Source organism: Saccharomycopsis crataegensis (genome assembly GCF_037102585.1).
Source record: "Saccharomycopsis crataegensis DNA, jcf7180000000072, whole genome shotgun sequence".
NCBI classification, from domain to species: domain Eukaryota; kingdom Fungi; phylum Ascomycota; class Saccharomycetes; order Ascoideales; family Saccharomycopsidaceae; genus Saccharomycopsis; species Saccharomycopsis crataegensis.
Genome location: NW_027043819.1, coordinates 100,375 through 125,142, shown reverse-complemented (window position 1 = coordinate 125,142; position 24,768 = coordinate 100,375). Strand labels below are relative to the sequence as shown.

Genomic DNA, 24,768 nt, shown 5'->3' with positions numbered 1-24,768 from the left:
CATATTCCGTCCCAAGTTATGGTATAACTATTACAATTATCCGCTTATATTTCAAAGATGCAAATTACATCCAATAGTGAGAAAGAAGAAAAAAGAAAATGAAACAAGAAAGGCAAATGAAACAAGAAAGGCAAATGAAACAAGAAAGGCAAATGAAACAAGAAAGGCAAATGAAACAAGAAAGGCAAATGAAACAAGAAATCTTTCAAGAAAATGCACAACATTCAAATATCATCAATATCTAGATCGTCTAATTTATCATCCTCCTCATCTTCCGAAGCAGCGCCAAATTCGAATCCAGCATCGGCGTCTTCCTCATCATCAAAGGCAGCTTCATTAATCCTGGCATTTTCTGGTAATTCCCCAATGGACTTCAACTGTCTGGCCTCATCAATATTATACTTCTTGATTACATCACATTGGTCATCTTGGAAGTCCCTCAAAGAGACTAAAATAATGTCACCAACTCCAATCCAAACTCTTTTACGCAATTTCCCTCTGATATGAGCCATTCTTTTTATATCATCAAAGCATTGAGCTTCAAGACGGCCATTACCTAAAAGTTTCCCGACGGTGGCATATTCTTGGCCTTCATCTTTGACTTCTAACTCCCGCTTTTGCCCGTCACCGTCATTTTTTCCCTTTCTTCTATTTTTACCACCCTAAATTTGATGTTAGAAGGAAGAACTAGCTTTGAGATACAATATGAAGCATTTACTTTTCCTTTGCTTTTCGGCATATTGGCTAAATATTAGTTTATCTGTTTTTGATATGCTCTAATAATTCGCGCAAAAAAAAAAGAGCTGCCTCTATGTATTATGGTTTTTTTTTGACACCTTTATAAATTACCGTGCCACGTGAAATATACCGGAATGTTGTCGAGATTGAGGGGTTCTAAATACTGGTAAAGGGTTGCGATTAATATTCATTTATTTGATGCTATTTGTGAAGGAGTGCACTATTTCATATGTCACAGAACTCCAGGTGTTACAGTGATCATAAGGAATCAACGGGGATTCACGCACAATCCTGTCACGGATTTTAATTTTGTAACCAACAGGGTTTCAAATAGAGACACTAAATAAAAAACCATTGAAATGGTAATGTAAATACCTGATACAATATGTTGCTTTGCGAGTTATCTTACCTCACCATTTTCCTATAACATCTATTTGCAACAAGATTTGAGTACTTATCAAAGGTTCCCGATCAGGCTTAAAAGCGGTATTCTGTGCCTCATAACCTTTTTTTTTTTTTTTCTGTTGATTAATAACCGAAAAAAAAGGATATAACTTACTGCTTAATGAGTATCTCGAATATATGACTTTGTGCTTACTTCTTCAATTATAAGTAACCTACCAATTTTAACATCTAGAAATATGTCAAGCTTATCCAAATCAGTGTCAACATTGCCATCAAGAACCAAGGTTCTTGGATTGTATCACAACATGTTGAGAAGCTCGTTGAAGTTCGATAACTACAATTTTCGTGAATACTTTTTGAGAAAGACCAGGTATGAATTCCGCAAGAACATGGAATTGACCGAGGAAGACAAAATCATTGCTGCATATAACGATGCTGTGAAACAATTTACTGTGTTGAAGAGACAAGCCACGATATCAGAAATGTACCATTTCGATAAAACCGTGGTAGAACCTCAAGGCAAAGTTAGTGGCGCCGAAAAAAACTAGAATTGTTCAGTTAATCATTTTTTGTTGTTCTTCTTTTAATGATTTAATGATTGATGTTTTATGGGATTAATGGGGGGTGGCTATGCACCTATTTGGATCTTGATTGGAATTGAAATGTTGCATTACCTTCGCTAAATGATCTGGATTTGATAGATAGATAACGGGGACTCAGAAAATGTCCTAATTAAATACGAGGTTGAAAGTACATATTAGAAAGAGGGCCATTGCTTCACCAAGAAAACGTCCTGTACATATTTATCGTTGTCATTACTTTTATTGGTTATATTATTATTATTATAATTTATTGTTGTTGTTATTTCGGATGACATATTTAGTACATTAGTAAGAAATAGTGCGCATGAGATAAATATACCAGTAAAAATCCTTATTATTATGAGATTTCAGTATATCCGTTGATATATCTTTTACAAAACTCCATCATATCAAAGAGATGTGGTGCCTGCGTGCCTTTAGATTGACCCTGATCATCTGGTGTTGGGATGTATCAGGGTAACAATATTATTCACCCATACACCGACACGGGTGCTGTTAATCCAGCTATCCAATCAGAGAGTGAGGAAAGAGGAGAGGGTTAGAGAGCCCAGCTGCTTGATTTTCATCACCCAAAAAAAAATCCACGCTTTTTCTACAAAAGTCTCCAACGTTCATTCTTACTTTCTCTCATCAAACAACTTGTTTTGTTAAGAATATCTTCTTACAAGTCTTCATATTCCAAACAAGATGCTCTCAAGACAAATCTTAAGATCTGCCACTAAATTGGCCGTTGCCAACACTTCTCGTGTTGCCTTGAACAGAGTTGTATGTGTTGCACTACTACTATTCAAAGAATACCAAGATTCAATCATGAAAAATCAATACTTCAGTATTTCAATGGGAATAATTATTATCACCAATCAATATCCAAACGCATAATATGTGAATAGATAGAATAGCTACCAATAATTCTAAGCTGCCACAAATAGTGGAAAAAAATCAGACCCCCTTTTACACCCAATTGAAATTTTCCAAATGAAGTAATCTATGATTGAATTGCGGGATTCATTGATTTACTCACAAAGATCGTTTTAAATTATTTTACTAACTTTATTCAATAGGCTCGTCCAGCTATGATGGTTGCTGGCCGTCGTTTCGCCTCTGCCAAGGCTCAACCAACCGAAGTTTCCTCTATCTTGGAAGAAAGAATCAGAGGTGTTTCTGAAGAATCTAACTTGAACGAAACCGGTAGAGTTTTGTCTGTTGGGTAAGTATCTTGCTCAAAGATGGTGTGTATGTGTTGTGGCCTCTCACTACAGATGAAATTTTTCATCTCGCACGAGACGGTCAGTCACGATATCGTCTAATAAATTAGTATGGCCTCTGTGTGCAACATGAGTACTTGATTAAAAATACTTGGAGTGTTTACTAACAAATCATAGTGATGGTATTGCCCGTGTTTTCGGTTTGAACCACATCCAAGCTGAAGAATTGGTTGAATTCTCTTCTGGTGTTAAGGGTATGGCTCTTAACTTGGAACCAGGTCAAGTCGGTATTGTCTTGTTCGGTTCTGACAGATTGGTCAAGGAAGGTGAAACCGTCAAGAGATCCGGTAAGATTGTTGATGTTAACGTCGGTCCAGGTTTGTTGGGTAGAGTTGTTGACGCTTTAGGTGCTCCAATTGATGGTAAGGGACCAATTGAATCCGTTGGTACTTCCAGAGCTCAATTGAAGGCTCCAGGTATTTTGCCAAGACAATCTGTCTCTGAACCAATGCAAACTGGTTTGAAATCCGTCGACGCTTTGGTCCCAATTGGTAGAGGTCAAAGAGAATTGATCATTGGTGATCGTCAAACTGGTAAGACCACCGTCGCTTTGGACACTATTTTGAACCAAAAGAGATGGAACGATGGTTCTGATGAATCCAAGAAATTGTACTGTGTTTACGTTGCCGTCGGTCAAAAGAGATCTACTGTCGCTCAATTCGTCCAAACCTTGGAACAACACGATGCTCTTAAATACTCTATTGTTGTTGCTGCTACTGCTTCTGAAGCCGCTCCATTGCAGTACTTGGCTCCTTTCACTGGTTGTGCTATCGGTGAATGGTTCAGAGACAATGGTAAACACGCTTTGATCATCTACGATGATTTGTCCAAGCAAGCCGTTGCTTACCGTCAATTGTCTTTGTTGTTGAGACGTCCACCAGGAAGAGAAGCTTACCCAGGTGATGTTTTCTACTTGCACTCCAGATTGTTGGAAAGAGCTGCTAAGATGTCTGACAAATTGGGTGGTGGTTCTTTGACTGCTTTGCCAGTTATTGAAACCCAAGGTGGTGATGTCTCTGCTTATATCCCAACTAACGTCATTTCTATTACTGACGGTCAAATTTTCTTGGAAGCTGAATTGTTCTACAAGGGTATCAGACCAGCTATTAACGTCGGTTTGTCTGTTTCCCGTGTCGGTTCTGCTGCTCAAGTCAAGGCCATGAAGCAAGTTGCTGGTTCTTTGAAACTTTTCTTGGCTCAATACAGAGAAGTCGCTGCCTTCGCCCAATTCGGTTCCGATTTGGATGCCTCTACCAAGCAAACCTTGAACAGAGGTGAAAGATTGACCCAAATCTTGAAGCAAAAGCAAAACTCTCCATTGGCCTCTGAAGAACAAGTTCCATTGATTTTCGCTGGTGTCAACGGTTACTTGGACTCTGTCCCAGTTGCCAGCCTCGGTAAATTCGAAGAAGAATTCTTGGCTCACATGAAATCTTCCCACGGTAAAATCTTGGAAGCCATCAGAGTTGAAGGTAAATTGTCCAATGAATTGTTGGCTGAATTGAAGTCTGCTACTGAAAGCTTCGTCAGCACCTTCTAAGCATTTCGATTCTCCTTGTGTGCTACTTCCCGCCAACTACCTACTAAGTGACTAGTTTTGTTTTGTCAAATGACTTCTGAAAAAAAGTATTCTATTTTGTAGAGAATTCATGATCATATTAATATTAAGCAATAAAAAAAAAACATCATATTTATTATAAAAGTTAGATTTGGATTGTAAGTCTTCAAAATTCTTTCAATTATATAATTGCTGCGATGTAGCAGTTTCTAATTTGAATCTTATTACCCAAAAAGACTAAAAATATCGTTAACCAACAGGTCACCCCAATCATACCAGCGCACGGATGGTGGATGTTTCAGACACGGTCATGTGACCAAAAATAAAATTATTTTTCTGTAAAAGATGATCTGGCGCCTACCATAAAAAGTGCTTGGCAATGGTTAGCTGAGTTGAAAGCTGAACTGCGCATTCTGACAATCACTGTTTTGACTTGTTTTGTTGCTTGTTGGTGTCACTTCATTTGATTTCATTTTTTTCCCCCATTTTTTTGTCTGTCAGACATTGGCTGGGTTCTTTTGACGTGTACCTTCATCATATAACCGATTGAAAACCTGCGTCTCTATCTATACAGGTGTTATTTGAGAACTTTAAGGTGTAACCAATACCATGACCAACGGCACGGAGCCATCCCAAAGGCAGGATGATTTAGTTAATGAATTTGATGCCAGCTTATATCCCACAAATTCTGGGGCTACGTTTTCTGGAACAGACCACAGTTTATCTGAAGTGCACACTGCGAATTCAACTGCTACCACAAATACGTCCAACCCACTAGTTAAGGTACCACTGAAGGATTTTCCACCAGCTACAAGTGGAGCTTTAGCTGGATCCTCGGCACCATCATCTAGTAATGTAAATAAGGATTTGCCAAAAGCTTCTGTGGAGCTTTTAAATGAAGAGAAAATCAAGTTAATTTTGAATTCCGATAGTGCGCTCGAAGCATTATTGAAGAGATTAAAAGAAAGTATAACCAATTGTGAAGAATTTGCTAAATTTATCAAGAAGAAGGCAGCGTTCCAAGAAGAATATGACTACCAAGTAAGAAAACTTTCCAAAAGTACCTCTGAATATTTGAGACATAATGCTGCCAACTTAAGACAGGATTCCTTCACCAAGAGTTTCGAGCAAATTGTTGGTTTTGATGATAAATTGTATAGTGTTGGCTCTGCTTATGTGGCAGCTTTAAAAACTATGTCCGACGAATTATTTCAGCTATCTGCCACTATGCAAAGGCAAAGAAGGGCCCTAAAAGATGACGGCAAACGAAGAGAAAAAGAAGTTGCCGATGCGGTCAGTGCTGCTGAGAAGGCGAAAAGTAGATATGAAAATTTTTGTGTCGAATTGGATAAAGTTAGGCATTATGAACCAACAAGAAAATTCACCCTCAAGAACAAGACCACTAGTCAACAGGAAGAGGAATTGATGTCGAAAATTGAAATTGCTGATAAAGACTATGCATCGAAAGTCAACACTAGTAAAAGACTCAAGGAAGAATTACTCAGCACCCACAGACCAGCGGTTTCCAAGTCCTTAAAAGATTTAATTTTGGAAATTGACTTAGCAATGTGCGTTCAACTACAAAAGTATGCTACCTGGTGTGAGAATCTATTAATGAATTCGGGGGTTCTTATATCTCCACTTAGAAGTGACTCTCGTCAAGCATCAATGAAAAGTCTTGCTGCTTCGGTGGATAACGAAAAGGATTTGCATGATTATTTATTGAAATATTCCAATGCCGGACCGTCTAGAGCGTTACTTCCAGTTGATTATAAAGTTCACTCAGTGTTGACCAATACGCAAGCAAACTTCAATACTGCCTCCATGGGAAATAATGGTGGAATGACTTCCAGTGCAAGCGCAAACTCATTCACCTCTAATATCAAAAGATCGAGCTCAATATTAATGAAAAAGAATAAGATTAACACATCACCAGTACAGACTGCTGCATCGTTAAGTAAAGTGCAAGAAGATTCTAAAAATTCGACAAAAAATAATAGATATAGTTATATTAATACTGGTAATAATAGCGCAAGTATGGGTGGGGTTAGTGGAGGACAGACTAATACTTTGGACCCCTTTTATAATGGTGCAAATCCTACCTTGAGTGTCGCCAGTGATGGTGGCAATAGTTTGTTTTTGCATGAAAATCGGTCGCAAAGTGCTTTACCATCCAGTCAAGAATTATCAACAATTAAACCAATTAGTAACAGTGTACCAAAAATGTTTGGCGGGTCGATTGAAGAGTTATGCCTTTTTGAAAATGAATCTGTTCCATTGATTGTGAGAACCTGTATAAATATCATTGATAACTATGGGATTGAATTGGAAGGTATTTATCGAACATCGGGAAATAAAACCAAAATACACCAGTTGATCGATGCACTTAATATCGATCGTTCAATGATTGATAAATTGATCACTAATCCAGATCGTATCATTGATAGCGATATGTTTTGTATTGCATCATTACTAAAATCTTATTTTTCCCAGCTACCTCAAGCCTTGTTGACTGAACAATTATATGCAAGATTTGTTTCTGCAGTGAAGATTCCAGAGGTATCTCTTCGAAAAAAAAGATTGCATGAGGTTGTTTATGAATTACCAGATGCTAATTACTTTACTCTTAGGGCAGTGATATTCCATTTGTGTCGGATTGTTGAGAAACAAGAAATCAACAGAATGTCAGCGAGAAACTTGGGGATTATTTGGGGACCAAATTTATTACCACAAAATCATTTGAATAAGGAAGATTTAAATGTTCAAGGGTTGATTGTGGAGAATTTGATGTATATCGCGGCGGATATTTTTGAACCTGAAGGAAGTGAGTGATCATGGGGTGTTTGAGCTTCTCTTTTTTTGTGCATCTTTATTTTATTTTATTTTATTTGTTAATTTAAGGGACTGGTGTCTTTTAACTTTTCGTTTGTATTTTACCCTCTATTCAGAACAATACTTATGAGATCAATTTGTTTTTTTTTGTGTTGGCAAAAATTTTTCTATTTATTTGTATTTTTTCTTCTGAGATTGTTATCCCTCTCCTACAAAACGGTCATTATTGTTTTTTATTATTGTTGACTCTTATTTTCCCGTTATATGGATAGCCTCTTATAGTCAATAGTATTCTTTTTTTTTTTTTTTTTCATCTTTGTTCCTGATCTATAATACAAAAATGACCAAGTTTTCTATGCCTTTTTAAGCAGAGAGAGGCAACTTGTTCTTTCTCCCCTTATTATTGTTTTGCAAAAATTAATTACACAAATTTGATACATGTAGATGATAAAAGGTCAATAACAGGTGTTTATTAGTGAATGTTTATTTTTATTTTATTTTATTTTTTTCGTTTTTTTCTTTTTTAAAAAAATATCAGTCCCATTAAGAATAAACTACAACAAAAAACAAAAAATACAATAGAAAATACAAAGTGGGAAATTCCAATAGAAATGTCCATAATAAAAAAAAAAATAAGAAGGCAGCCAAAGGGAAAGAAAAGAGTAGAAAGGAATGTTTATTTCTTTCTTTAGATATACTATACTAAAGCTTAAGCGGTTTTTTGTTTTTTGGTTTCTGGTTCTTCACTAATATCCAAGGAATCGACCTTAGTATCAGCGACTGGAGCCACCACTGGGGTTTGGACATCAGCATGGTAGTCTTTAATGATAGAGTCAACATCGTCAATGTTCAATTGTCTAATATCAGCCAATTTCTTAATTTTGGCGGTGACTTCCTTGACTTGGGTATCAGAAAGATGCAAGTTCAATTGGTCAACTCTGGTCTTGATAGCGTTCCAACCGGTCAATCTGTGGGCGAAATGAATATATCTGGTCAACCCGAAATCGCTTGGGTTCAAGATTTCGTAAGTGGATGGGTTAGCCAAGATAGCCTTAGAGTGAATACCAGCCTTGTGGGTGAAGGCACAGAACCCGGTGATTGGGTTATTGAATGGGATGTTGACCTGGACGGCTTCGGCCACCAAGTTTTCCAAATCACGCAATTTGTGCAACTTGTATTTGGATAAAACGTATTCTCTGTCAGCGGCAATCATTCTGGCCATCAACCCACCAAGTGGGGTGATACCATTTCTTTCACCAATCCCCAACACAGAAACATCGATCAATTTGGCCCCCGCTTCCAAAGCAGTATAAGCGTTAGCAATGGCACAACCAGTGTCGTTATGGAAATGACATTCAATGTCACAGTGCACCACGGATTTCAAAGTTCTCACCAAGTCGTAAACTTGTCTTGGGTTGGCACCACCAACGGTATCAGCAATCCCCACTCTGTTCACCCCAATCTTGTCGACCGTTTTGTAAATATTCAACAAGTCAACAATATCCGATCTAAACGAATCTTCAGATGAGAAACGGATTTCAATCCCGTGGGATTTGACAAATTCAATCACTTCAACGGCAGCGTTGGTGATGTAGGTCATGTCTTTACCATGGGAGTATTCTCTAAGGAATGAGGAGGTACCAATGACGACATCAACACCATCGACCCCGGTTTCCACGGCAACTCTAGCATCGTCCATATGACATCTGATATGAGTCAAGATTTTGGCCTTCAACCCTAATTTACAAATCGCTTCACAGTCAGCTCTGGACTGTTCGGAAGCAACAGGAGAGGTCAATTCAATGTAATCCACCCCGAAATCATCGAGGGCTTTGGCAATTTCAATTTTTTTTTCGGTACTAAAGAAAGCGTTGGAAAATTGCTCACCTTCTCTAAGAGTCGATTCGATCAATTGGAATTTGGAAACATTCGACAAGAAATCAGCAGGGTTTGGACCATAAGGATTCGTTTGAGCTGGCTTAGATTGGGTTTCTTCGGATATTTTTTTAAAACCTTGGGCTTCAGGATTGCTCATTGTGGAATATTAGGATAAGAATAAGAATAAGAATAAGAATGAATAATAAATAATAAATATGGGAAATAATGTGGAAAGAATGGCCAATTACTTTTGGGTTTCCTTATGATATGTAATGATGATGAAAAACAAAATTTTCAAGATTTTTTTTTTTCCTGCTTTTTCGTGTTATTTATATATATATTTCAATAAGAGTCACAATAATGAAAAAAATTTTTCCTGTTTTGATTTCCCGTAAAATTTCACATTCAGTCAGTCAGCCTTCAAAAAATCTGCGATGACCGCCATGACTAATACTTCATCACTTATCGTTACCATCATCACCGCCGGTTTCATTCCGAGGGGAAGACTCATCGAGATTGCCCACTCTGATAAGCCAAACACAGGGCTCGGAAACTCCCGTCGTTGCGGTGGGGTCACGGGTGATACCGAGGGTAAATGTGTTTCCCGCACCCCTGGTATACAATAACAGAACGTTTTAGAATAAATGTGTAATAATAATAGTAATAAGTAAAAATATGAGTAATAGTAGTATATCTAAATAAATAACAACAGACCTTTTGGAAATAGCAAATGATGATTGATTCAATGAACCCATCATAGTGAAAACCTGCGAATAAAAAAGCAAATTTGAGGATCCAAGACTTCCTGGCTCTATAATATCAATTCTAGTTGATAGAAACCTCTTTTACGTTTTGTTTTCAAAACAATAGCAATAAAAATAAAAATAAAAATCATACAACAAGCTTGCCAGCCCAATCCAAAACTTCTAAACTGGCCACAACAATAACAATAGCGGTTGGTAATGTCAACACAACATACCCCCAGAACAAAACACTGGCCATCTCACGCTCATACAATCCGTTCAATTGACAGATTTGCGATAGTTGGATTGCTGGTGGAGAAATGGTCAAAATAAATGAGACAATTAAGAAGATTGGATCATCCAAAATCGAGATTTGAATATACTTGACACAAAGAGCAATTATCGGTAGCAAAATGATAGGAGGTAAAATCATTCTTGAAACCAATGATCCAACAATAATTTTTTTGAAGTTTTTACTTGGAGGGTCAATTGACGAATCTGGAGCCAAATTGGATCCAAGGATAACCAAAATCAAAGGAATTGACACCGATCCCAAATCATGGATCGCCAGGGAGAGGGTGTTTTGAATAAACCCATTGTTGACATAAAATGCATCGTGGATCATTGGAATGCTGGCAACAACCACCGCCAAAGCCATGGCATAAAGCGGTGGGTTCATGAAATTCAAAAATCCTCTGAACTTTGCTAATACTTGGTCTTTAAAAGTAACCTGATGGTGTACGTAAAAAGTATCATCATTTTCTTCCGTCAAGCTGCTACCATCAATCACTCTTGCTTCAGTGGTAAACGTAGCGTCACTTTCCAGGTTCATACTGATTTTGGAACCTGGGGTCATGTCACCTGGGGTGCCTTCATCACAATATCCCAGGCTACTTGCTTCTTCATCATTGCATTGGCCTAAAGTTTCATGCAATTCTTCATCTTGGCTGATAGAGCTCATGGAATATGGATCAAACGCTAGCTCTTTCGGACTTCTTCTTTTGAGTAAAGTGTTATAACCCCATGACCATCTTAAGACTTGGCCCAATTGTTGGAAAATCAACAAGTACAAGATCCCTCTGCTAGCGATTTTATCTGGATTGTCATCACTAACGATATCCCAATCCAAATTTGGTAAAGTGTAAGCTAAAGCAACCGTCAAGGAAACTGGCAAAGAGTTAGAGTTCCCAAATACTGACATGGCTGTGACGAAATTTGATTCTGGTTCATTTAGACGTAACAATCTACTCGCCACTTTGGAACATCCGACAGATACCGCAGTAGAAACCGCATAAAAGATTGGGATGATCGAGATTTCAATAATTTTTTTAAGAGATAACGACGAGGCCAATTTCGAAAAAATAAGAGCAGGAGTAAATAAATTGACATTCAATACCGAGACGTATTTTTGAGCTTGGGCATTCAAAATCCCGCACCTAGCACAAATGTAACCAGCCAAGCACACACAAATGACCTGCAAAGTGGCTTGAAACGTCAAAAAGGAGATATGGGCGTACGATAATTTACCCATATCCTCACAAATATTAATGGTGTTCTATCTGATAAGATGTGTTATACTTGGTTCTCAATACCAAATAAATGCAAATTTGTAGTGATGGGATATCTTTTTTTTTAAAAAAAAAAGAGGGTCCAACAAAGGAAATGCGTTATTTCAATTGGCTCTCTAGAGATCTGGTAGTAATAATAGAAGGGTATATAATATATTTTGTGGAGTGTGTAATTTTGGGGTATAGTATGGTTATATATTTTGTGGTTTCGTGTGGGTGGTGACAAGAATGAGATGATAAGGCCCATCCATCCCCATCCTTAAAATCTTTGACGCTTTTTCTTTTCTTTTTTCTCTTTCCCCTTGTGGCGCAGTGGTAAAACACCTACAATTGGGCACGTGCGTATCCCCTATTCGTTATCGCAATCTCTCTCATTTACATCAATTGCTTCCAGAAGTAGATCAGTGTCTGATAACATTGATGTTTATAAAGGGCCTGTATAATACCAGTTGTCGGATTAACAACACGATAAACTGCAGCTGCAGAATATCTACAAGATAGAAAGTCTACCTTTCTGTAGCATGGAAGATCACGTAGGGACCAAAGACCACTATATCACTATCGTAGGCTTTTATTGGTGATGGTTAACCATAATGTATTATAAAACAAAATCTTTAATTGTCATTTCTAGCGAAATAGGTGAATGTAGACACTGGACTCACACACATACTACTTAATGAGTGTTTTATTTCACTGCGAAGCTGCTGTGTACTTACAGAGGTTTTTGAATTTCTGATAAATAATAACCAAATCTAAAGAAGAAGAAGAAGAAGAAGAAGAAGAAGAAGAAGAAGAAGAAGAAGAAGAAGAAAAGAGCTCATCAAAAATTTATTTAAGTCGTGCAACATTCTTTTCTGGATCTGAAATTTGAGTGTTGATAAAAGTTTTTGAAGTAGGTACTCTAGAATCACAATGCTGCATTATAAAGTTCTGAACTACTGATAGAATAAGATATAGTCCATATAAAGACTAGTGTAATATTAACTTGATTTTTTTTATTAAAATAATATATAGAGAATGAGGGGTTTAGTACCTCTTTAAATAGATAATGAGTAAGATAAGGAATAAGATAAGGAATAAGGTAGTGAATAAGATGAGGAATAAGATAAGGAATAATTGATCAGGTAATGAATGAGTACTTTCTTTTTTACTATTTTTATTCTTTATTTGTTCTTTTCCATACTCTTCGCGCGCGAGGAGTCCCCAAAGCATCATACCAGGAAAACATTGGATGTTAAATCTTTTAAACATTACCTTCTCATTCCATCAATTTTTCATTTGACTCGTAGGTGGTTCGAAAATTCTGAATCCTTGGCCATCATTATGCCTAGAGTAATATTCAGCGATACTCTCAATTCCATCAGCAACTTCATGCTACAGAAAGTGGCTCTCACAGTTCATTAGAATACAAGAATGATTTGAAATGTTGAATATTGATGCATTTAACAATAAACATAAGTACTAAACAAACATATAAATATAATATACTTCTACTAAATACATTGAGAATAATAAAGTAAAACAGGCAATAAAGAACCAAAAAAAATGACGACACTACGAGCATCCACCACAGAAAGAAGAGAAAAAAGATCGTAATGTATAGTCATCAGCGTGCCAAAAATAAAAATAAAGAAACGAAAAACAAACCAGAACAATTAAACCAATAAGGCCCTTCACAGCAATTCATTTGGCTTCCAGTGATTCAATCTCAAAGAATTGCCTACTACACAAACACTGCTCATGCTCATTGCAGCAGCAGCCAAAAACGGATTCATGACCCCCATGATCGCCAAAGGCACCATGCACAAATTATAAATACTCGCCAAGATGAAATTCAACTTGATTGTTGAAAATGTTGTCTTTGCCAATTGTAATGATACAAGCAATGGATGGAGTGATGTATCATTAAGCAAAAGGACGGACGCACTCAGAGCAGCAATATCAGTTGAGCCTGTGAATGACACACCAATATCAGCGGCACTAATGGCAGCAGCATCATTGATACCGTCTCCGATAAAGAGAACCGAAGCGGCGCTGTCGGAATTACTAGTAGAAGCGGATGATGACAGGATTTTGCGATTAACAAAGCGGAATAAGCGACCAAATACCGTTGTTGAGCGCCCAACGTTTCTGAGCTTGAAACCATCAATGTTCAATTCATCTCTGGAAATTTCATTATCATCATTAGTTGAGTTTCCAACAATTCCCATTTCAATATCTTCTTCTATTGACAAGCCCTGCTCTTGGTTATTATCATACTTGAATTGATTTCTCAACTGCTCAACAATTTCCTTTTTGCCCTCCGGACTCACTTCTGCAAAGACTCGCAGCGAGTCGACTCCTAACTCATCGGCAATTTTCCTGGTGATATCATGTGAATCACCGCTGATGATATACACTTGGATCTGCTGTTGGTGAAGTGCAGCAACGGTGGCCCGGGCATCAGGTTTGAGCCTGTCAGAGAGAACAAGGTGCCCCAAATAGCTGGCAGACAAAGAAATGTGAATCTTTGTTCCAGTAGAAGCCACAGAAGAACCATCTGCTTCGGGAATATTTACTAATTTCCGGTTTCCGATTCTAAATTCCATGATCCGATCACCAAAGTTCAAGGTGGCAATGATCCCTTGGCCAACAATATTTTCAACATTAAGACATTCAACGTTCTCGTTACTCCCTAGATTATTGGTAATCAATGATTCAAGTTTTTTACTGGCTTCACCCACCAATGCTCTAGAAATAGGATGTGAGACTCCATCTTCTGCTAACTTGATCATTTTCCAAATTAAAATTTCATTTAGTGGTGTAGACAACTCTGGAATATCTGCCATAATCAAGCTACTTTCTATCAATCCCATTTTTCCGGTGGTCAAAGTTCCGGTTTTGTCAAAAACTACCGCATCAACACTAGTCATTTTTTCAAAGACTTCACCGCCTTTCACTACGACACCTAAGCTGGTTCCTCTTCCAGTTCCTGCCATAACTGCAGTTGGCGCCGCCAACCCAAGAGCACAAGGACAGGCAATAACTACCACGGAAATTGATACTTTTAACACGCTAAAGAAATGGGACTTGGAATCATCGTTGAATATCATTGAATAGTACCATGAATCACTGTCTATAAAATGACATGAGATCGCAATGTACCACCAACCAAAGGTCAACAATGCTAATGTCAAAATCAGAGGAACGAACACCAGGGCCACTCTATCAGAGAACTGTTGAATTGGAGCATGTGAGAATTGTGCATCCCTTACCAACTTTATGATTTGGGCAATAGTAGTCTGCGATCCGACTTTCGTTGTGCGGACAAAGATTGGTGATGATAAGTTTATAGAACCGGCAATGAGATGGGACCCAACGGTTTTTGGAACCGGTAATGATTCACCGGTCAAAAGTGATTCATCGACTTCTGATGTTCCGCAGACAAGAATTCCATCCACCGGAATTTTAGAAGACGGAGCAACATAAACAATATCATTCAATTGTAGCAAATCAACTGATATAGACTGAATTGAGAAATTTGATGGATCAAAAGAAGAGTCCTGGTTCTGCTTTGATAACTCTAAAGAACCCATAAATTGCTGTGGTTCAACAATTACATCACAAGAGTACGGAACCAATTTCATCAATTCGGATAGCGCCGAAGTAGTTTTCCCTTTGGCTTTACTCTCTAACCATTTTCCAAGGGTGATAAAGATTAACAACATTGCAGCGGTATCAAATAAAAGCATCGGGTGGTGTGCAGAGTGATTTGGAGAATCACTGGTAGGCTGCGAGATCACATTGACAATCATTGAATATATAGAAAACCAAAACGATACTCCGATAGAAGTGGCCACAAGAACATCCATAGTTGCTGCTCCTCCATATCTTAAATTTCTCCAACCTGTCTTGTAAAAATGTAAGCCGACTTTACATTGTAAATATCCACTCAAAAGAAGACTCATCACATCCCAAAAATACAAACCAGGCAACAATAGTTGGAAATCAAGCCACGATAAGTGTGATAAAGAAGACTGCGATAAATGTGACAATATTTGAGGAATTTGATGGCCCATAAGAAACACCGGGAGCCCTAACACAAGAGACAAAAAGAAACAATAGCGCCAGTGAAGAGCCTCTTTATGCTTTGAAAGTAGAGAAAGCTGTGATTGGGTAGTCTGACTGGTGGAATTGAGGACTAGAGTATCAATTTGTTGAGATTTTAGGAAGTCAACTATGGAACGGATTCCTGAGATAGATGGATTATAATTAATAATCAAGGTGGTTGAAGTTTCATCAAGAGAAATTGAAGATATTCCCGGAAAACTTGTTTCTAGAGACTTGACGATATTTTCAGAAAGATCGCCAAAATATTGAAGTACCACTTTCTCAAGAGGGGTTGCGGTTGAAGAAGAAGATCTCTCAGTTGGAAGAGATGAGATCAATGAAGCGTCAAAACCGCAATCTTCAATGGTATTTATAATTTCAGAATTCGAGAGCGACGGCAAATGTATAATATTGGCTTCATTGGTTAGCAAAGAGATGTTAATGTGCTGGATACCCTTTAATTGATTTATGGCATTGGTGATCGAATCAGTACACGCTGAACAGGTCATTCCTTGGACGGCAATTTTGGAAATTATGGGGTTCAGAGTGGTGGTGCCTACAGTGTCTGATTCAATAAAACGAGCATCGAACCCACAATCTTCAATGACATTCACAATCTCTGAATATGTTACGGCTGATACATGTTTGATAATTGCTTCATTAGTTAATAAAGAGATGTTGATATCTTGAATTCCTTCCAACTGACTTATAGCGTTGGTTATGGAATCCGTGCATGCCGAACAAGTCATTCCTTGGACCGAGAATTTCGATATAATACAGGAACTTTGATGGTTATGATAATGATTGGTATTGACCTCTTTCAGATTGTCTGGGATATCACTTATTGAAGATACAAGAGTTGCGTCGAAACCGCAATCCTCAATGGTATCAATGATCAATTTCGGGGATGTTTTGGTTCGGTCATGGCTAATAACCGCTTGATTTGTCATGAGAGATATGTTTAAGGAGTTTATACCGTCCAAATTTTTGACCACTGCGTTGGTTATTGCGTTTGTACAGCTTGAGCACGTCATACCGTCGATATTGATGGTTGTTTTGACATTATTAATATTACCAATGTCGGGGTTCTTGGGTGTTGTAGCACCATGATTATTGGCTGGCAAAGATGTGTAACGAGCACCACTATCCAGTGCCGTTTTGGTTTGATTCATCTGGAGACGTATTAGACGGAGATGACCAGGAAATGACGAATAATTGTTCGAAATATTAGATATATAGCTATTAGGAAATGGTAGAAGAGACAGTATATGGGGTGTGAGTTCATCGCCAAAAACAAAAAAAAATAAAAAAATTTGAAGCCCCCACCCCAGGGCATGTGACCAAAGAGCGAGAGTAGCGAGAGTAGTTCCCAGAGTGGTGGTATATTGAAACCACTCACTCTAAAATTCTACCATTACCACGGTTATATGTGATCGAGATAATTTAGGAGAAAAGTGGTGGTAACCACGGAATATTAGCTAGAGCGTGTCTATTATTAGCATGATTTTTCTTTTTTGGGAGGACACCATTGACAAGTAGGAGACGATTTTCTGTTGGGGGCAATATTGGTAGGAGGGGAGAGGGGATCCAAGGGCAAGGACTTACCATGCGAGGGAGTATCAAAGCACATGGTCACCAATACTTTTAGGCGCGAAGTTACCACAAGAGGTAATGTAATCGTGTAGTCGCTAGAGGGCGACGATAGCTTCTACTGGCGAGAACATGGCCAATCCAACGACGGTTTCTCGCCGTTGTGGTGTGTGCAATAACCATCAGATAATCAAAAAATGTCTGCAAGCAAATGAGAACAGGTCTCATAACCAGCAAAGGGGGTGCGATATACTGATGCATGCAGCGGCAGTGAGACTCACACCCGCAATATCCCAAACAGGAAATCAGGATGTCTCACACGGAAATTTCTCGCAGTGCAAAAAAAACCAAACACCACAGCGAGATTGACGCAGCTGGCCAAAAGTCTAATTCATGATCGCGATCTAACTTGGCCCATTCTGTTTGGACAACGGAAAATCACTCCAAGGTAACACCACGACACTAGCAACCCAGATAACCAATAGCATGTCAGTAGCTACCATCACTGGTGCTAAGAGATGCCTATTATGATGGTGCATGCGCTAAAAACTCGCTCATAAACACCTACCACCTGGCCAGCTAGGCCCTACCATGGGTAATCACCAACGTCCCATCCTGTCCCTGCATGTCTATCACCCGCTGCATACATTGTTTGCCCAATATATACCTCCATCATTCCCTTTTCATCAGCGACAACAACAGGTAGGGAAAGAGAAAAAAAAAAAAACTTTTTCTTCTTCTTTCTTTTCTCTTTTTCTTTTCTGTTTTCACTTCTCTAGGTCAACCTCATTCTGTCACTCCTTTATAAACAATAACCAACCCACTACCCACACTCCTTTATTCCCCCTCTCTCATAGTGGTGTTTCATTCAACTCTAGTCATTCCTTTAAACTAAAAACCTGCAACTTTTCCAACTATCTACCATCCTTTAGAATTTTACTACTACACCATATATTCCATATATGCATATTGATAAATTGTCTTATTAACAAATTCAATTATCATGACCGACTCTATTATTAGTCCAACTTCTGGCTCAAGAAAAAACTTGCCAATGATTGTCGATATCTCCATCGCCAACGACGGCTCTCAAATCTATCAAGTCCACGACTCTAATGATGAAGACTCTACTCCTTCCAAGAAGAGATCTTTTGATGAAATCGATTCCATTACCTCCTCCCATATAACCGACATTTCCAACAGCTCCGCTAGTATTATTAATGCCAACAACAACATTATTACTCCTGCTGCTGAAGACTCCGAGTCAGAGGTTTGGGGTTCAGATGTCGAATCCGCTTTTGAGGATGCTCTTAGAATCATCCCTAAAAATGGCTTGTCAAAGATCAAAGTTTCTGGTCGTTCTTGTGGTCGTAACGAATTGATTTCTGATTATATTTTGCAACAAACTGGCAAGTTGAGAACTAGAAAGCAAGTCTCCAGTCACATCCAAGTGATTAAAAATATCAAGAAAAACCAACCTATTATTGATTTGATTAACAATGGTCCTTCTGATCCTGATTCTTTGAAAAAATTCGAACAAGTTTTTTCAAAAATCACCTTCCAAAAATCAATTGGTAACACTACCAATACCGGTAGCTCTATTAATTCCATGATGGGACCAGATCACAAAAAACCTCGTCGCCGTGTTGCATACCAAGCAAAGCATATTTGTGAAGTCAGCCTCAAAGATTTCCAAATGTCTTGTTCTAACTCGTCGGCTTTTTCCCAACTTTCAGTTCTTAAATCCAAGGAATTTGATACCAATTTGAAATTGAAAAACAATGCTAATATTTCCACTAGATTCCCTGGGCTCTTCGAGTTATTTACAAGTAATGCTCCAAATGGACCAATTATTAATACCTCTATCCCAAGTTTACACGGAATGTGCAAGCTTTTTCTCCCGCCAACCAACCAACCAACGTATAACACCAGCCTTTCTTTGTCCTTGAAAGGTCTTTCTCTCAACGAATCCTCTTGGTCCGTCTTGACAGTTATTTATTCTTTTGGTCAAGAAATCGTTAGATTGGTGGACCTTGCAGAAATCACTAACACTGAAGTGATTAATGGGGTTAAGAATGTTGATTTGAAAGTCAAGTTTGCCCCTGAATTCTGGGATGCTTTCTTCACTTCTTTAGATAAGACCAATGCTGAAACCAAAGAAGGTGGTCAACTTGATGACAAACACAAAGATATCGCTATTAGAGCTATAACTATCAAGCAATTGATTTTCAAGAGCCCAAATTCCATCAGTTCAAGCACTCAAAAACCTCAAAGTTCTTCTACCGGTCCAACCAACATCTTGAAAAAAGATATCAGAACCTTAGTTCTTTGGGAATTCCTTAAAGTTGAAGAACAAGCTAAGGCTAACACCTCAATTAGAAGAATCCACCTCATCAACCAAATGCCAATGAATAGAATGAACAGAGTGCCGCAACTCCAATCTGGTATACCAGTTCACCAACAAATTTCCATGAAAAATGCTGCTTCATCTGTCAGTTCCACTCCAGTTGGTTTGGGCTTAGCATCTCCTTCTACTAGCAGATCCAACACCCCGATTAACCATTCCTTGGTTCCACAACCAATGATGAACCCAATCCCAGTGAACTTCAATACTGGTAACTTTAATTTGGAAAATAACTCCAAGTTCAACTTTTCCAATAACAATAGTATGGGTTTCAACTTTGGTAACAGTAGTTTTGATGCGACTGCTAATCCAAACCTTAACATGAATTTTATGAACAATAACAACAACATGATGCAAAACTTTAACAACTATACTCATGCTGCCCAACCTTCCGGTAGCAACCACGCTATGAATTATCAACAATATATGAATCTCATGAACACTCCATTCACTCCTTCCACTACCCCTGTGCCATCTTTGCACAGTCACAATGATCAAGCTGTGAATGCTAACATTGCTAATATGAACTCTGGGTCTATCAATGAAATGTTGCAATGCCAAGAAGATTTAATTTCTCGCCTCGAAAGCCCAATTGATTTATCATCTCTCACCAACACCAACACCACCACCACCCACACTAACTCCAACTCCACTACCAATGGTATCAATTTCGACTTTGACCTTATGGCTAGTGCCGCCGCTGCTTCCCAAAACGGTGAGGCTACTCGTGCTGGCAATACCAAAGGAACAGCTATCAATGATTCCGAATCCCACATTAGTTTCAACTCAGACTTTAGCAACTTTTCCAACTGCAGCTCGCAAACCGGATTTGATTCTTACGAAATGAATTATGAATTAGGATTAATGGACAATAAACCGCAATTTTCCAATGGCGGATTCACATTGCCAATGCAATTTAACGATGCTGCTAACATTGCTGACAATGGTTTTAATCGCCAAAACGCAAACCCTATTGGCTTCCAGGGTCAAGAAGAAGTGCTCTGGTAATTGATCATTCCCCTGTTGATGCCTATTTGTTTTGCTCAATCTTTGCCTTTTATTTTCATTTATTTCCGTTATTCATTCTTCCATTTTATTGCCGCACGCAATATTCATTTTCTCTTCTTCATTTGGTTCTGTGAAAGTATTATTGTCACCAATTATCTTAACTTCTTTTAAACGCTTAGCATCGGGTGGATATGGTTTTGTTATTTGCTTAAGAACCGTTGCTGTGTTGTTATGGCCACATATTTCTGATTTTTGAACGATATTTGTTATTTATCTTTTATTTGGCTTGGTATTTTGTGTTTTTATCTCCTTTTTTTTGTGGTCGTTACAGGTATTGTTTTTTGTCTTTTTTTTTTTTGCTGTACTTACTCTGACCTATTTGGAGCTATTGATGATCTCTTTTATTTCTTTTCATTTTTATCTTATATTTCTTTCCTATTTTTTTTTCTGTTATTTGTTGACATTTATGTCATTTGCCTAGATTGGAATCTTAGAATTATTATATCTTATATATTGGTTGGATTTCTACATTTTTTTATCTGAACTATATCTATATTTATTTTTTACTATTTATTTTTTGCTAGATGAGATAGCTCTTTTTCTTCTTTCTTTCAATTTTGATTTTTTTTTTTTTTGAAATTACATATCACTTGGATGATTTCACTAGCTGTTGATAGTGTAAGAGATTTTGTTTGATAATCAGTGACAAGCAAATAGAGAGAACGAGTGCCAAACACAGCGGGTCATACTACTCCTTATTTGCCGTTGCTGTGGATCCACCACAACTAATTATCAGAGTTACAATGTTTTTTTTTTTTTCGTTTTTTTTTTACACCAACAATTACTGTTAATTGATTACAGTGCATTGACAGGAGGTGTGCTAAATTATTTTACTCTGACAGCTTCCAAGTGCAGTGGAAAGTTAAAGAGTGGAGATCAAATTAATCCTTGATGAATCAGCCCATAATCAGAAAACCAACAGTTTAGAACAATTTACCCATGTAAACCCTTATTGAGGCTAATCAGAAAAAGGAAACAAAAGTTCCCCATCCGGAAATCGGACCTCGCCCAATCCGGTAAGGAAGGATGGCGTACTGCTGCAAGATTGACAGCCAATAATTTTCCACGTGCGGCCCCTCTGCCTCCACTACTGAGCAGTGTCCCACAAGGAATCTAGACCTCTGTAATCACAAAAGTTTATCCACAAATAAAAGTCAAATAATTCTCTGGTAGCACCCTGGCAAGCAATTGCGTAGATCAGTTATGGTGGTTGCTTCGCAAGACGACTATCACACAATCTATGTTACGGCGGGCAATATCTGAAAGACTCGATAAGCTGCTTGTGCATTGCACATACTACAAGAGATTCGTGCATTCTATCAGTCTTTTTGTTGTTGTTTGTTGTTTGTTGCAACGAGAAATAATCTCCTGTGATGCCTAAACTGCCCATGCAGGAGAAATGTGTCTTCCTGTATGACGAGCTGAATCATGCAGATCCTCCGCCCCAAAAAAAAATATCGATGCGATGAGATGAGCAATGATGCTTATTCCTTCTGAATAAACATACCAGAAAGAAAAGTGAATAATAATAATAAAAATAATAATAATAATAAAAATAATAATAATAATAATAATAATAATAATAATAATAATAATAATAATAATAATAATAATAATAATAATAATAACAATACACGAACACTTAATAATGTGGAATGATACTAATAAAGGCAATTCTGGCGGATCCGAGTCTCATGACAAAGCTCCGCAATCACTGAATAGCAACGGAGCTTCGCAGTCAATGCTGTCTGAAGCACCACCACCGCCGCCATATAGTGTTCAAGATCCCATGCTACCTCATAATCCTCCTGAGGCAAATCCCAATGCAAATGTAACAGGGCCAACGATCATTCCGGGAAATCCTCAACCTATGGCATATGCCAACGCCCCAATACAGTATCATGTTAAGCAGAATCAAAGTAAGAAAAGATCCAAGTATCCTGGTAAAGTGAATGCATCGTATGGCCAAGCTTATGGCAACTTACAAGACCAGATAAATTCTGGAAGATATAAAGGACCTTGAAAAAAATATTCTGTGAAGGTTGGTATTTCTTTTGTTCTTTTTATTCATTTGGAAGCTATTAATATATGTTTAAATTTTCTGATCTAGACACATCTTATCTATTTACAAAGCAGACTGAAAAATGAGGTGGGTGATAATGTAGTGTATAATATATTAGATGCAGATAACTGATAGATAATAAATAAATCAAAAGTAGTAATATAAAAGAGCAGCAATATTAAATGTGCAAAAGATGACTATTGCCTAACCAAGGAGCAAGTGAAGCTAGAGAATAATAAAGGAAACCGATAGACTCACTCCATAGCTAAAACAAAAACAAGAAAAAAAAAATATTCTAAAAAGTAAACCTGTTATATAGTACACAAAAACAATGACAATGGATATTTGTAAAGAAAAAAAATAGCAACAAAAGGGAATTAGTTCCCCAGGATATTACAGACTTTAAAAGCCCTCAAGGGTTCGTCTTTAGGACCATGGTACTCACGAATTTGATAGATTTTCCATCATTGATTTTTTGGTATAAATGTTCCAAATATTCATCGCTGAAGCGTTCGTCGAGTAACCATTCTTCATCTTGGGACTTGGAAGAATTCTTCACAGATGGATCATAGTAAGAATTTTTTTCAGTTTGGGTATTTTCGGAGCCAGTATTGGTACTGGAAACCGGGGATTTCGAGCCTGGGGCGTTCTGGGTGGTTAAGGTCAACGCTGGCGATAAAGTCTTGCAATATTGTGATTCAATATCGGTTTGGCCATTTTTCTTTCTGGCGGTAAAATTTAGGGGAATACACCAGGTAAGTAAATTACTTTGGCCAAAGACTTCTTGTAAATTGCGCTTGAAAGTCAGTTTCTTGAATGGAGTATCAGTGTGGTCAATTTCCACAATAAATCTTTGATCATGGTATTTGATATTGACATAGACTTTTTCGTCCTTTATACTTTCTAAATGCGAAGGAAGTTTTTTACCTTTAGCAAGTAATTTTTGGATTTTCTTAGATCTTTTAGCTTTAAGGTGTTCAATAGTTGTCTCATTTCTGGAAAGGTACCAAACATGTTGTCCCCAGAAACTTGATAAAATGATGACCCAAAAGAACGAAACCACTAACAATATCCCCAAATTCGGATTCATATAGGTTGTAACTTTCGTTTTCAATTCCAATGATTCCTTAGTGACTGGGTTAGCCTCATGAATCATAAATGTTTCATGAAGAGAATCATCAGCGGCAAGGGATTTTCTGTACTTAACTTGTTGGGGGATATAAACAAGTAGAACGATAAAGAAATAAAAGAAATATATCAAAAAGTTGAAAGCAAAATGCATGAAATTCTTGTAGTTTTTCTTACCAATGATTGATCCAATCCAAGTACAGTAATGATCCATTTTTGCCACACATTTACCCAATTCATTGGAATGACGGCTTCTAAGCGGCTTGAGTGATTGGCAGTCTGGGCAATAGTATGGATATCCATTGATATCGCAAAAGAAATAATCTGGAATGGCTTGTTGTGTCGGGGAAGGTGTTGACTGATTTTGTCTAATTTCATGGCCATCTTCATCATAGAAAGTCACCAACTTGTAAGGAGTAAGCTTTTTATTGATGACTCCTGGTCCATTGATGAGTATCATTATCCAATTGAAAAGTAGACATAAAAGCAAAATCCAATACGTGACTATCAATCCAATGGCGACACTCGGCTGAGTTTGCTCATTATCAATTAAATCAATAGCTAATGGCTTGACAAACACATACGATGAGTAACCAAGAAATACAACGACTCCTATCGGGACAAACATTTTGAGGAGTCGCGAGTACACTGTTCTGAGTTGTGAGATGAAAGCTGCCATATTTTGTTTTCCCTTTGGTATCCAAAAATTAAGTTGTATGTATATATGATGGAGTTGAAATGAGATAATAGTGATCGAGGGTAAAAAGATGGAGATAGGAATAAGGAAATAACAGGAAACGATTCAGAAGAAGTAGAAAAAAAAACAAAAAAAAAACAG

The 24,768-nt window shown here is 37.7% G+C and overlaps 11 protein-coding genes across 11 annotated transcripts; 6 read left to right on the top strand and 5 right to left on the bottom strand. All coding sequences in view use genetic code 12, as the record gives it.

Moving 5' to 3' along the window:
• Positions 1–224: 224 nt before the first annotated feature.
• DASC09_000510 (Tif11 protein) lies at positions 225–739 on the bottom strand (the record flags this gene model as incomplete). The annotated part of the gene is made up of 2 exons (XM_064993654.1): positions 225–662; positions 719–739. 2 exons carry the CDS (start codon positions 737–739, stop codon positions 225–227), a joined length of 459 nt encoding a protein of 152 aa, XP_064849726.1.
• A 640-nt stretch (positions 740–1,379) lies between these two features.
• Positions 1,380–1,691, top strand: ISD11 (Isd11p; the record flags this gene model as incomplete). Its single annotated transcript, XM_064993653.1, has 1 exon — positions 1,380–1,691. The coding sequence occupies one exon, from the start codon at positions 1,380–1,382 to the stop codon at positions 1,689–1,691; it is 312 nt and encodes a 103-aa protein (XP_064849725.1).
• A 741-nt stretch (positions 1,692–2,432) lies between these two features.
• Positions 2,433–4,550, top strand: ATP1 (F1F0 ATP synthase subunit alpha; the record flags this gene model as incomplete). The annotated part of the gene is made up of 3 exons (XM_064993652.1): positions 2,433–2,510; positions 2,807–2,952; positions 3,128–4,550. 3 exons carry the CDS (start codon positions 2,433–2,435, stop codon positions 4,548–4,550), a joined length of 1,647 nt encoding a protein of 548 aa, XP_064849724.1.
• Positions 4,551–5,177: 627 nt separating this feature from the next.
• RGD1 (GTPase-activating protein RGD1) lies at positions 5,178–7,400 on the top strand (the record flags this gene model as incomplete). The annotated part of the gene is made up of 1 exon (XM_064993651.1): positions 5,178–7,400. The coding sequence occupies one exon, from the start codon at positions 5,178–5,180 to the stop codon at positions 7,398–7,400; it is 2,223 nt and encodes a 740-aa protein (XP_064849723.1).
• A 709-nt stretch (positions 7,401–8,109) lies between these two features.
• Positions 8,110–9,435, bottom strand: DASC09_000470 (homocitrate synthase; the record flags this gene model as incomplete). Its single annotated transcript, XM_064993650.1, has 1 exon — positions 8,110–9,435. One exon carries the CDS (start codon positions 9,433–9,435, stop codon positions 8,110–8,112), a length of 1,326 nt encoding a protein of 441 aa, XP_064849722.1.
• A 277-nt stretch (positions 9,436–9,712) lies between these two features.
• DASC09_000460 (uncharacterized protein) lies at positions 9,713–9,904 on the top strand (the record flags this gene model as incomplete). Its single annotated transcript, XM_064993649.1, has 1 exon — positions 9,713–9,904. One exon carries the CDS (start codon positions 9,713–9,715, stop codon positions 9,902–9,904), a length of 192 nt encoding a protein of 63 aa, XP_064849721.1.
• Positions 9,905–10,169: 265 nt separating this feature from the next.
• Positions 10,170–11,552, bottom strand: DASC09_000450 (uncharacterized protein; the record flags this gene model as incomplete). Its single annotated transcript, XM_064993648.1, has 1 exon — positions 10,170–11,552. One exon carries the CDS (start codon positions 11,550–11,552, stop codon positions 10,170–10,172), a length of 1,383 nt encoding a protein of 460 aa, XP_064849720.1.
• Positions 11,553–13,262: 1,710 nt separating this feature from the next.
• On the bottom strand, positions 13,263–16,850 carry DASC09_000440 (heavy metal translocating P-type ATPase; the record flags this gene model as incomplete). The annotated part of the gene is made up of 1 exon (XM_064993647.1): positions 13,263–16,850. The coding sequence occupies one exon, from the start codon at positions 16,848–16,850 to the stop codon at positions 13,263–13,265; it is 3,588 nt and encodes a 1,195-aa protein (XP_064849719.1).
• A 1,421-nt stretch (positions 16,851–18,271) lies between these two features.
• On the top strand, positions 18,272–20,680 carry TEC1 (Tec1p; the record flags this gene model as incomplete). Its single annotated transcript, XM_064993646.1, has 1 exon — positions 18,272–20,680. The coding sequence occupies one exon, from the start codon at positions 18,272–18,274 to the stop codon at positions 20,678–20,680; it is 2,409 nt and encodes an 802-aa protein (XP_064849718.1).
• A 1,708-nt stretch (positions 20,681–22,388) lies between these two features.
• DASC09_000420 (uncharacterized protein) lies at positions 22,389–22,763 on the top strand (the record flags this gene model as incomplete). The annotated part of the gene is made up of 1 exon (XM_064993645.1): positions 22,389–22,763. One exon carries the CDS (start codon positions 22,389–22,391, stop codon positions 22,761–22,763), a length of 375 nt encoding a protein of 124 aa, XP_064849717.1.
• Positions 22,764–23,214: 451 nt separating this feature from the next.
• On the bottom strand, positions 23,215–24,609 carry PFA5 (palmitoyltransferase PFA5; the record flags this gene model as incomplete). Its single annotated transcript, XM_064993644.1, has 1 exon — positions 23,215–24,609. The coding sequence occupies one exon, from the start codon at positions 24,607–24,609 to the stop codon at positions 23,215–23,217; it is 1,395 nt and encodes a 464-aa protein (XP_064849716.1).
• Between the last annotated feature and the right edge of the window lie 159 nt (positions 24,610–24,768).